This window comes from Pempheris klunzingeri, chromosome 7 (assembly GCF_042242105.1).
Source record: "Pempheris klunzingeri isolate RE-2024b chromosome 7, fPemKlu1.hap1, whole genome shotgun sequence".
Taxonomy (NCBI): domain Eukaryota; kingdom Metazoa; phylum Chordata; class Actinopteri; order Acropomatiformes; family Pempheridae; genus Pempheris; species Pempheris klunzingeri.
In genome coordinates, this window is record NC_092018.1 from 26685 (window position 1) to 38982 (window position 12298).

General features: G+C 41.4%; 1 protein-coding gene across 2 annotated transcripts in view; it reads left to right on the forward strand.

Annotated features, from left to right (window-relative positions):
- Positions 1 to 2757: 2757 nt before the first annotated feature.
- Positions 2758 to 12298, forward strand: part of slc4a4a (solute carrier family 4 member 4a) — a 52955-nt gene continuing 43414 nt past the window's right edge. For both annotated transcript variants that reach the window (XM_070834380.1, XM_070834381.1), the window contains exons 1-2: positions 2758 to 2850; positions 8144 to 8217. In XM_070834380.1, the coding sequence (XP_070690481.1) occupies positions 2834 to 2850; positions 8144 to 8217 (91 nt within the window). In that variant the 5' untranslated portion in view covers positions 2758 to 2833. The remainder of the gene's footprint in view (positions 2851 to 8143; positions 8218 to 12298) is intronic.

The window sequence follows — 12298 nt, forward strand, 5'->3', positions numbered from 1 at the left end:
AACCAGCGTTTCCAACTGGTGTTGGTCACACTGCTACTAGTCATACTGACAAGTTTCTTTAGATATGTTGAAAACACAGTAGCTGGCAACTGGTAACTGAAACCATGTTAACCTGTTCTGGATGGATGATCTGAAAGGATTAAGGTAAACATGTGACTGTTGCTGTTAGTTCCTGAAAGACTTATAGTTTGAGGTTTCCTTCTAGTGTGAGGCAGGGATGGAAACACAAAGCAAAGGTCTAAGAGTATGATTCATTTTTATCAAATTTTATCAGGATATGTGTCCAGGACAAGACTCTGACTGTATAGCCAATAACAGACAATAAAGTGCCTCCATGTCTATATTTTTGACCTGAACAGAGTCACTGAAGCTTTATATGAAACTTGTCAAAATCATGAGACCAAGAAGACACATCTTAGACATCATAAGAGGACAGACTCCAGATCAGGAATGGACACAGCTTTGCTCATAAGCACGTGATCATTTGTGGTGTAAAATTATGTCTTTTATATAGATGCATAATGTGTGCTGAAAAAAGTTGACACAACTTTGCTTTGAATACAAACTGAACAATCATCTGAATAACTTATTTTGAACTGATTGCTGGATCTCTGAGCTGTAAGCTGGTATAACAGACCACCATGTGTATAATTGTATATAAAAAGGGTTATAATTTATTATGTAGAGGTTATTATAAGTAATCTGCCGATGGCACAGATGACGCTGTAGATTGAGTAAAATTAAGTAAAGAGTGCAGTACTCCTACAGTAGTTTGTAGAGAGATGCTGGACAAATATTGCTGAGAGACTGCAATCTTAAAAATATTACTGAGACATTATATCTGCATCATTAAACGTGTCGTTTTTCAGCCACAGATGGATTTATGGCTATCTTTTACTGGTGTAAATACCTACCGAAATCACTGCTGGAAAGTAAAAAAGTACATTTACTCAAGTACTGTACTTAAGTACAAATCTGAGGTACATGTACTTTACTTCAGTATTTTTACTTTCTGCTATATTCTCCTCCACTGCATCTCAGAGGAAATATTGTCCTTTTTAGTGTGATGCATTAATTGGACAGTTTAGATTACTTCACCAGTTGAGATTGCTCCTTATTAGTCATATTCCTATTATCAGTAATATAATTACTATCATTATTATGGTTGTTGTTTGCTGTGCATCTCCGCCACCCCCCCACTCATGTGGAGTCTGAGATAACGCTGTTAAGAATTTGCACTATTGAAATAAAGTTTGATTGATTGATTAACATGACAAAATATATCAATAAATACATTCTATTATTATAATCTTTAAGACTTTATTGATCCCCTGGGAAAATTCACAAGCTATTCAGTAGAATGTAAAGTCATATATGAAATATACAGAAATACATTCAAATGCATCTTTACCAGCTGTGACATTAAAGCAATGAATGATCAATAATTAGAATCCAATCATACATATATGTATATAACATTCTGCATAATGAGAGCTTTTACTTTTGGTACTTTATATTTTGATACCTTTGTACTTTTACTGAAGTAACATTTTCATGCAGGACTTGAAACAGAGTTTCTACACTGTGGTGTTCGTTCATTTGCTCAAGTGAGACATCTGAGAAATCCTTCATTTTTTCAACTGTGGTTAAATGAGTGATATTTAAAGGAGGATTTTAGGCTTTGACAAATGCACGGACGAACCTGATGTTGACCTGTGTGTGTTCAGGCTGTGACCCCGCAGCTGTAACGTACACTGAGCCGCCTCAGCCGCAGAGCGCTGCTGGTGCAGCGGGGGGAGCAATCTGACCTCCCACCGGAGGAGTGGCGTTGATAGAAGGATGGTCCAGCAGCAGATAGAGGCGGCGGCAGCGCGCTCAGCGCAACCACATTGAAAGTGAGCAGCGGAGGAGACTTCTTTACCTGGAGGCAACCGCAGGGGAGACATTAGGGGACACCAGGAGAGAGACACCCAGAGACACACACCGCGGTAAGTCCCCCGCTCATGCTGCACCTTCAGCCCGCAGAGACTCTCTCCGTGTGGCCTCGTGTTCGTGTGTGACACCAGACGCGTCTTCAACATAAATCACCTTATTATTGACTCTCTCACGGCAGCCTCAGCGAACCTCATGTCACTTTTCATGAATTCCCACTTTTATAGACATTTATTCATTAGGTATCTGGTTAAATTGGGTCTAGTGCGTAAATACGCAGTTGAACGGTGTTAAGTTAGTGAGGCGTTCCTTTGGGATAGTTTCTGATTTAGTCATGGTGGTCATCAAACCCCTGTGTTGTTACTGCGAGGAGCAAAGCATCTGGATCAGGTAAAAAGTCCCCTGCTGTTCTGTACAGGACTATACAGAGTGTCAACATTAAAATGGTTGTATTTGTCCTTTTTAGGTATTAAGCATGTGGCGCCCTCATGATTATATTTTGCTGTATTGGACTTGTTAAATTTCCTGTTATTTAGCTTGTATTTCAGCTGGATGTCCCTTGAGATTCAAATCTCTTGTAAGAGTGAAGGGCAGCTGGGACATTGCACTAATTCCAGTTTAAACTTTAAATAGAAAAAGAACCCATCTGACTGGGGATGCAAACATCAGACACATAAGAAGAGGCTAAATCCTGCTCAGCTGTATTTTAAATACTGTCTGTCATTAATATTTGGCCAATAATAACTCTTACTGTAATACCTGTGCTGTGTAATATCCTTTCCATGCAGAGAAATGACCCTCCCATGTGTTACCTTGTCAGGTCAAACATCAGCAGCTGCTCCGGTGATCTGCTCTGCTCAGCACATTCACTAAGAAGATTTATCACACGCAACCTGCACAGATGAGTGGCAGCAAGAAGTAAGTGACTCCGACAAGCGTTACAGAGTCCTTTTCACTCTGCTCGACCTTAAAGATGTGGAATAGTAACAGCTGTGTGTGGAAGAGGCTCCAAACAGCTGCTGCCACTTCACATCAGGAGGAACCAAGAAATGGTTCTAGATCAGGTGCACTGCAGGCACAAGTGGCTCAGTGATAGAGTTACAACATGTAACTGGTTTTAAGTTCATTTAAATAGAAATCATATGTGATTTATTTTTTATTATTGCACTGAGAACGGCTTTGAGGATATGGATAATCTCATATCTAATGACATTTTGGCTGCATTGCTTGAGCGATTGGCGTTCAGGTGACTACATTTATTCATACCTCCTGCGATGACCACAGCAGATACTGTACATACCGCAGCCCCTGTCTGATGTCTCCTGGTTTGGACACACAGTGGACAGTTGCATGAGCCTGGGTTCAGAGAACACACACTCCTCTTTAAACTGATAGTGAATGTAGGCTACATGCAGATTACTGAAGGCCCTGCAAGGACAGACGGGCTGATACATTATCTGTAGAGGGAAAGATTGATAGCAGCTAATATACAGTCAAGAGTGCAAAGTAACAGCTTGTCCAGTTTTGATTGCTTACGCAGCTTGTAATATGGCTGTTTGAAGGCTTATCAATTGATCATCAATAGATGTATTAATTAAAATATTGATTCATGTAAAAATCCATGTTGAAATACAGTTACACTCTTAACAGTAACAGCTGTTGTAAGTGTAATTTGCATTCCTTCCTTTTAGATCTTTTTGCATTTTCCTGTTACTCCTAGTATATGGACATTTGTGTGTTAGACAAATATTGTGTTGTATCTGAAGTAACACTTTAAAACACCAAAGTCACTCAGTAACAAACTAACTAACTGATGGAGGCAGCAGCAGAGCAGCAGCTCCTGTGTTCTGTTCTCTAAAATCCCTGTTTTAGTGAATGTAGTCTGGTGTGTGTGCTGTTTGTGGTTAAACCAAAAGGATCTTCCAGGTCTCTCTCTGTAGGGATCCTTTCCATGATGCTGTCACAAACTTAGAATAACACTCTGAGCCTGTCAGTGGATCAAACAAGCTCTTTTAGTGGACCTACTGTGATCAGGTGCAGTTGTCCCAAAGGATCACGTTGCAGCCATTGCAGCCCGTTTGGTGGCTGCTGGCTGAGGTGATCTACTGGACCAGTTCCAACACTTTTACTACCTACCAGTCACTCACACACCAGGATGTGGACAGAGAGGACCAGGTTGAAAAATGCTATCTTTTAAGGGATTTTGATAGCAGAAATAGTTTTAGTGATCTAAAACACAAATGTTTCTGCACATCACAACAAATCCCAACCAAGGCAAGTCAATACGATGCCATTTTTCCTGATCATCGATAAAGGTGGAAGTGCAACAAGGTCCCAGACATTGTTTAATATAAAGTTCCTCTGCATTGAGACCTTTAGTTGCGATTTGTGGTGTAATATATTTCTGAATTGATGCTGCAGACCTCAAGCAGCCTGTAGCCTTAGCAGTCTTTGTGATGTCCTACTGCTAAACCTGCTGCTTTTGTGTTAATGCCCTTGCATGCACAGACTATTAGAACATGTGGTGGAATAATCTGCCAATCATTCACTTACATTAGCTGATATTTCATCACACAGTTTTAAATTCTGGAACAGGCTTGTTATTATCCCAGATTGATTGTCTCCTTTTGTTGATTACGGTGTGATCTTTAAAGCCAAAGTTTATCATTTAGATATTCTGTAAAAACCACAATAACTCTATTCGTCCTCCTCAGATATTCCCCTCCAGGGTTCCTTCTGATTGTTTCAGTCGAGGAAAAGAATTCAGGAAAAGGTACATGTTATCATCAGGTAAAACTGGAGGGGAAATCATTCTGGTAGTTGTAGGAAATCACTTTATCTAGCAGAGGAAGGCAAATTTAGAAATGCATCAGTGACAGTTGATTCTTACTTTCAGTCACAATCATGAGCATTAACACTTTTCTTCTAGCTGAATGAGTTCACCAAAGTCCACGGCCATCTTTTTGCTCTTCTTCTCTGCTGATATTTGAAGTTCAGTGGAGTGGACACATGGGGGCTCAGGCTGAGTGGCCTGTGGCCTGTTATGTCCATGATTGTTCTATAGGTGGCAATGGAGGAAGAGGAAGGCCGGTGTTGAGAGGAGAGCTTGGGAAGTGCAGACACTTTTAACTGAGTTGCAGTGTTGTCTAAAACTCTTTCAGTCAGATAATAAGACCACACATCAAAGATGAACCAGTGTACACAGTCAAGCACAGTGCAATGTTTGGTGATGTCATAGCTCCTGAACACTTTTGACAGTGACATAATTAAAATAGAATAAAAATCAACAACACAACAGAAAATATTACCATTTTACCTTAGAACAGAAAGTAGGTGTATAAGTAGTTTAGGAGAAAAATACTTCAAGTAACAAAGTCTTTGTAGCATCATGCATTGTGTGCTCTGAAAATGAACTGAATTAAAACTATTAACTTGTGGTTTGAACCTTGAGCCTTTCTTTGTGGAGTTTGCATGTTCTCCCCATGCTCTCTGCGCGTTCTTTAGCTTCCTCCCACAGTCCAAAGACATGCAGATTAATTGGTGACTCTAAATTGCCCGTACGTGTGAGTGTGAATGGTTGTTTGTCTCTATGTGTCAGCCGTGTGATTAGCTGGCGACCAGTCCAAGGTGTAACCGCCCAAAGTCAGGTGGGATTGGCTCCAGCCCCCCCGCTCCAGCCCCCCCTTAAGGATAAGCGGTATAGACAATGGATGGATGGATGAACTGATATGGCGTTCTTACCAGAATGACCAAATTAAAGTAAAACCCAGGGGAAATCTGTTCAACCTGAGTGTTTTTGGGTCAGCTCGGTCAGCTGTGTGGACAGGAGCAGCCTGAGGAGGCGCTGGTGAGTCTGTTTACTGAGCCGTCTACATAACTGGGAATCAGCTGCTTTCACTGACTGAATCCTGGAGTTCTTCATCTACCCCGACAAATAAACATCCAGATTAGATTAAAAACACTGAAACAAGAGAAACTCAACTCCGATTTAAGATTATAAACTAATAAAAAAACTAAACTAGAACCATCAAATCCTCTCTGCAGATTAACTGAAAAGACAAATAAAAGATAATGAAAATTGAATAAAAATTCATGAGAAATACTAAACTATAAGAACTCTGGAAACAACATTAAAAAATAATCATTAACATAAACAATTCAACAGTCAGCATTTATCGATATTGATCCTCCTCCTTCCTCATATAACTGCTAATAATACATAAACACATACATGTACACATGCCCACACATTTAATACTACTGTCTGTACTGCACATACCTTACCTACAGTGTACTTACACTACCGCCTGTACTGGACAGTGTTCTTGTATTTATACTGCAGTCTGTTCATAGTGTATCCACTGTACTCATGTCTACCCCCACCTGTGTAATTGGTAGAGAACTTCTTTCTAGTATCAGCACATAAGTAGGTCAATTAGTTTCATTTGTGTAATCAAGTTAATTATGTTAACTAGGGACTCTAAACTGCCTGGGTGTGTGTGTCTGTGTGTGTGTGTGTGTGTGTGTGTGTGTGTGTGTGTGTGTCTGTGTGTGCGTGTGTGTGTGTGCGTGTCTGTGTGTGCGTGTGTGCATGTGCATGTGCATGTGTGTGTGTGTGTCAGTCCTGTGACTGACAGGCAGCCAGTCCAAGGTGGACCCTACCTCTCTCCCAGTGTCAGCTGGGAGTGAATGAATGAGTGAATGAATTAATAAATGAGTGAATGAATATTAGCAGTACCTTTGCCTGCACTTTATATTCTATATCTGGAACTGTTCCTGTTCATCTTCATGTTGTGCTGTATATTCTCTCCTGCTCAGAGTGCATTCATTAGGTTTTATTTCTGTGATTCCACTATACTTATGTACGTAATCTGCACTTAACTGTTTTCTTTGCACTTGCAGATGCTAAACTGCATTTCACTGCCTGAATACACTGTTGCCCATAAAGTTGGAATAAAATGTTTTTTACCTCTTCCCATGAAATGATTTGACAATGTGATTTATTCTTGATAAATGAAATGTATATCTTCTCAACTTTATTGATCAAACTCTTCCAAACATATCGCAGTGAAACTTAAACCACAATTAACCTGCAAACTGTGTATTCAGGCTTTAACAAAATTTGGGGTATTGAACAATTATTCCAACTGTATGGGCAACAGTGTACTTACTTACTTACTTACGTACTGTGTGTGTGTGTGTGTGTGTTGGTGGTGGTGGTGAATGAGTGGAGGGGGGCTGTTTACGCTCTTCATCCTGACAGACATACGTGTTTAAATATAAATCTGTGAGGTGTTTGTGTAAAAGACATTTTATTTTTTCATGCCCCCCACCACAAAAACATACAGAAATAAGTAGTTTTCAGCCACTGTAGCGACCTGAACCCAATGTGTTTTAATCCTTCGGCCCATCGCTTTTGTTGGAAATAGTTTGTTGGAGGTGAGGATCAACTCGGCGTGTGGAGTCGTCTCACAGAGTGGCCTGTCGTGGCCTTGTGTGTGTGTGTGTGTGTGTGTGTGTGTGTGTGTGTCTTGTCACTTAAGTAAAGCCGGCGTAATCCTGTAAGGGCGGATGAGTAGACAGACATGTGATGCCCCACTTGTTTCTTAGGCAGAGGGTGGTTGAGAGGTGGGGCCTGAGGCTTTACTGAGCAGATGGAGAGGCTTTGTAGTGTGTGTGGGCGTGTGGCTGATTAGACATTAACACTAACTGACTCTTTTTCACATCTCTTTCCCTTCTTTCTTGTTTTCAATAAAACCGAACACCTTGATTTGATCTAACGGAGACAGAGTCTGATCCAGATTTCCTTGAGTTCAGTCGGTTAGTCCGTCGGTCGTTTTTTACGCATGAGTGGCAGCAGACACTCAATTAGCAGCGACTTCCTGTCCTCTCCCTCACTCCCTCGGCCAGATTAAATCCTTCACATTGTGCCTACCGAGTGCACTCTGCCCTCAAGGACGACACACACTTTCACACCTAGTCTAGTTTGGGGGCTGAAGAGCAGACCTGAAGGCGCTCTCTCGGAGCTCCGAGGTAGTTCCAGAGTGTGTCCGTTCCTGAGACTTTAATGGGTGGAGATGAGTGCCACCAGCAGCACGAGACTGAGCCCCAGTCCTAACTTATTGCAGGTGAACGAGCCAAAGCGCTATGGCTCCACGTTGTCTCTGGAGGAGAGATGTGAGCAGTCTTTCTTCCTCTTTTACTACTACAGGATGGAGGATGAGGCGGTGCTGGACCGGGGGGCGTCCTTACTCAAGCACATGTGTGACGAGGAGGAGGTGGAGGGTGAGTTTACATGTTCCTCTAGCTTTTAATTCCCTGCATGTGATCAACACATTATTATTTTACCTTTTGAGAGTCTGAAAACTATCCTGTGGAAAACCAAAACTCTTACACACAACTCAGAAAAAAACTCAGTTTCAGTTTTTTTTTTTTGTCAAAGCCAGGGCACTCATTGAGAGAAACAGGACAGTTGTCACTGCCAAATTTCGCACACCTTCTGCACGTACACTGTGGCGCTCACCTGTTTACCAAACTGGCACAAGAAGGATGTAGAACAGGGAGCATGTGATCCTGTGTTTACCTCACTAATCCCCTCAAAGACTTGAGGGACAACAAACAGAAAAATCTTCATCAAGTAATGCATAAAACTAATGTAGTGATGTTCGAATTGTGCTCTAGGCCACCAGGCAACAAACAGTAGTTGAACTGCAAACTTTAGTTTTCATTTGACAAACGAATCATAAATTCTGGTTTGAGAGAGAACATAGCCAAGAGCTAAGCTTGTTAACAGTCAGATAAGGCATGTGGAGTGACTTCAGTTTTTCCAATTTTTTCTCATTTGTTGTGAGAAAAGCTGTAGATGTCTTTGGTGAAAACCAGTCCCTTACAAACTGCTCCAGAGTTCCTCTGAACACATGTGACAGTCTCTCTAGTGGCAACATGGACATGCGTTTTTCACACCAACTGTGAAGTCTGTGTTAGTAGATTGATGCAGAGTAGACTCTTCAAATCAAACTGTGTTACCATGAAGCGTTGATGCTTCTGTCAGCTGAAAATATGGTTGTAAAATGTACAGATCGGTTGAGGAAACAGTGGCGTGGTTTAACAGTGCAGTAAAACGTGTTTAATTTCTGGTGAATGGATCAAAACCCTGCTATGATCCTTTAAGGAACTCAGTAGTACACATGATTAGAACAACAGAGTCAACAGTGGAATCTGCACAGCGGTGTCCTTCATGCTGGAGGTCAACATTTTGTCAGGTGTCACCTCAGCTTGCTTCAGTCTCTCTGACTTCCTGTTGGTAAGCGGTACCTCAGCTGTGTCCTCACTCGTCAGACTGCTGGTTAAATCTCTGTGGAGCTCAGCGTCCTCCCTGCTGCTCGCTCAGAGCCGACAGCCCGACTCAGACACTCACTGATAACAACAACAGAAAGAGATGAGGTGGCTTGACATTTGTCACGTTGTGCAAGATAAAGGTCTGGAAGAGGTATGGCTGAATTCTCTTTATCTGACAATGATTAGTGTGTCAGATAAGGGGCAAAATATTTGGTATCTGAAAGGTAGAAGATTCAGTTTCAAGGAAGATGGAACTTTGGTGTCTTAAAGGGTTGGTTTGGATCTGAATGTAGTCTGGTGTGTGTGCTGTTTGTGGTTAAACCAAAAGGATCTTCCAGGTCTCTCTCTGTAGGGATCCTTTCCATGATGCTGTCACACACTTAGAATAACAGTCTGAGCCTGTCAGTGGATCAAACAAGTGTGGACTGACTTTGATCAGGTGCAGTTGCCCCGCAGGCATTAGACACCAATATATGTACAAATAGAGCCCAGGTTTAAAAATACCGAAGTTAGGGAAGTAAAGGCACGCTTGTGTTTTCCTGTTACAGCTGAATCAGAATTATAGAAGAAGAGTAGTCATTTCTACTGTCAAAAACTCCAAGTATCTCACCTGACCCCCCTAATCCAACAGTGGATGTTAAAAGTTATTTGGTATTAGCATGCTGTCAGCACTGTGTGGCGTGTTGCCATCCTCCCCACTGATCTGAGCAGGTCCCAGCACTGCGGTTACTCGGGAAACTGGCGGCGGTGTTTCCTCCCCTCAGAAATGTGGTGAGCTAAACAAACCTCCCCACAAACACAAGGATTTAATTTCATTCAGTGTGCTTTGGGCAGCTAGAACGTCTTCTTCCATACAAAAAAGGAAGAGGAAGTCGTTACACAAAGCTGCACTGGCTGTGTGCAAATCTTCCTTTCCAGCTCCTTGACTTGACTATTTTTTATTTTTTCTCCTCCATCACTCTCCTCATTCTCTCACCTCTTTTCTTGTTGCCCAGCCGCTGCGAACGTCTTCATGCTCTGTTTTATTGCTCATCTATCAGCTCTAACTGCACTCGCCTTTATTCCTGTCTGTCCATCTCTGTCCAGCCATCTGCCTCTGGGCCTTGTTCTAATGCCCACTCCCTGTACAGCAAATCTGAGGGTTAGTGAAGGTAAAAGGTAACACAAATAATGCATTATTTGGCATTATTGTAAAGCTATCTTTATTGCATAAGGGGTCAGTTTGTCCTGCTTAATGTTTATTAGTATTTTTAGTGGATGGAAAGAAGAGAAAACATTTAGCTATGAATGAAAAAAACTGACAATAATGAAGTTGGTTTTCTTGTTCTTTTGCTACATTTGTTTTGGCTCAGAATTTGTAGCTATACAGTACAATAAATCAAAACTCAGAGGGAATGTAAAAACTGAGCTTTGACAGTTCCCTCTCCTTTTTTCAATCAATCATTCAATCAATTTTTATTTACATTGCACAAATTCATAACAAGTCTTATCTCAAGACGCTTTCCAGAAAGAGCAGCTCAGACCTAACCCTTTAATGAAGAGAGAGACCCAACAATTCAGGAATTCAAAATTAAGGATTCAAAAATCCCCACATGAGCAGCATCAGGTATGTTTTTTTTAGTTTTACCTCTTTAGTTAAGCTTCTGTGTAGATGATAACCCTACATTTGCTAAACTTGTCACATTTGGTCGGGAGTGAGGGTTAGGTTATAGTTAGGCCATTGTCACATTTGCTGAAACTGTCACTGTATCTGGACAGCATGGGTCATGTGTGAAAATATGTTCTATACTGTGCAGCTTGTGAACAAAACACCATATGTAGGAATAGCAGAGTGCTACTCACAGATGGAAAAGTGAAGCTGTTGTGGTGTGAAGTAGTTCCAGGAACAACATACCTGCCAACCTCAACCTGAGTGGAATCAGTTAAAATGTACTAGTGTTGGCCTATAATGAACAGGAGAGGCATCTCACTCAGGGGGCTGCCTCAACAAGCTGCTAATGTAAATCTCTTAGAGTTGTTTTCTCTGCCAAGACTTTGACCCTTTAAATTACAGATAAGAAAAACAGGCACAAAGTACAGCACAAATCAGTAGTTTCGGCACAGAAATATCAGTGACAACCACAACAAACACATGTTCAAGTGCTATGAAGAGAATCATCACTAGTACAACATGCCATTTATCCAGAGATTCAGTCTTCACTTTAATCTGCTCTTTCTGCTCTGACTTGGAGATGTGTCTCAGAGAGATTAATTGTGTTTTAATTTCTTTTTCTTTTAGGCCGATGATGCTGTCAGGGTTTTAGCAGAGGCCGATTGATCCTATGTTTTCATGTTATCCCATAAACATGTGATACGTAGTGTCTTTGTTGAACCAAAAGCCTCGTGGGCAGCAGCTCAGTGTGGGTGATGCGGGTTGTCTCCAACTGTTTGTTTGTTTTCCACTGGGCAGTTAAGTTACCAACACAGACTGAAGGAGTGAAGTGTAAAATGATATGATCCAAGACTTTTAAAGCTTTTATCCAGTTTCTTTCTAGTTTTGGGAGAAAGCTCAGTTACATCAACAACATTAAAAGCAAACTACAGGCTGATGTGCAGTGACTACCGACAGGGTATTATCTGCTCAGTGTTTACCCTCAGATTGGAAAGCTGACCAAATGAAGTATTCCCCCTGATTTACAGTGTCCTCTCGTGTTTCATCTCCAACGCTCGGTGCCAGTTTGCTATGCTGAGCCGTTGGTGTCAGTGAATTTAGATGAACCCTTAAAAAAACAAGGCATTGTGGTGCGAGTGAATAATGAATACTGTTGTGCTCCAAGAGAGATCATTGTTTGTTGTACTGAGGGGTTCAGCCACTTCCTGGTTGGGTCATGTGCAGTGCTTGGCTCAGCGTTACCCGATGTTGGACACGGATCGCATAGAGCCTTTGTTTCAGGAGGACGTTTGATGTTTGCTCTGAAACAACGTTTTTTATATTCTTCCTTTACAGAGGTGGTGAAGGATCATTGATATTATTAGTGACTTAATATCA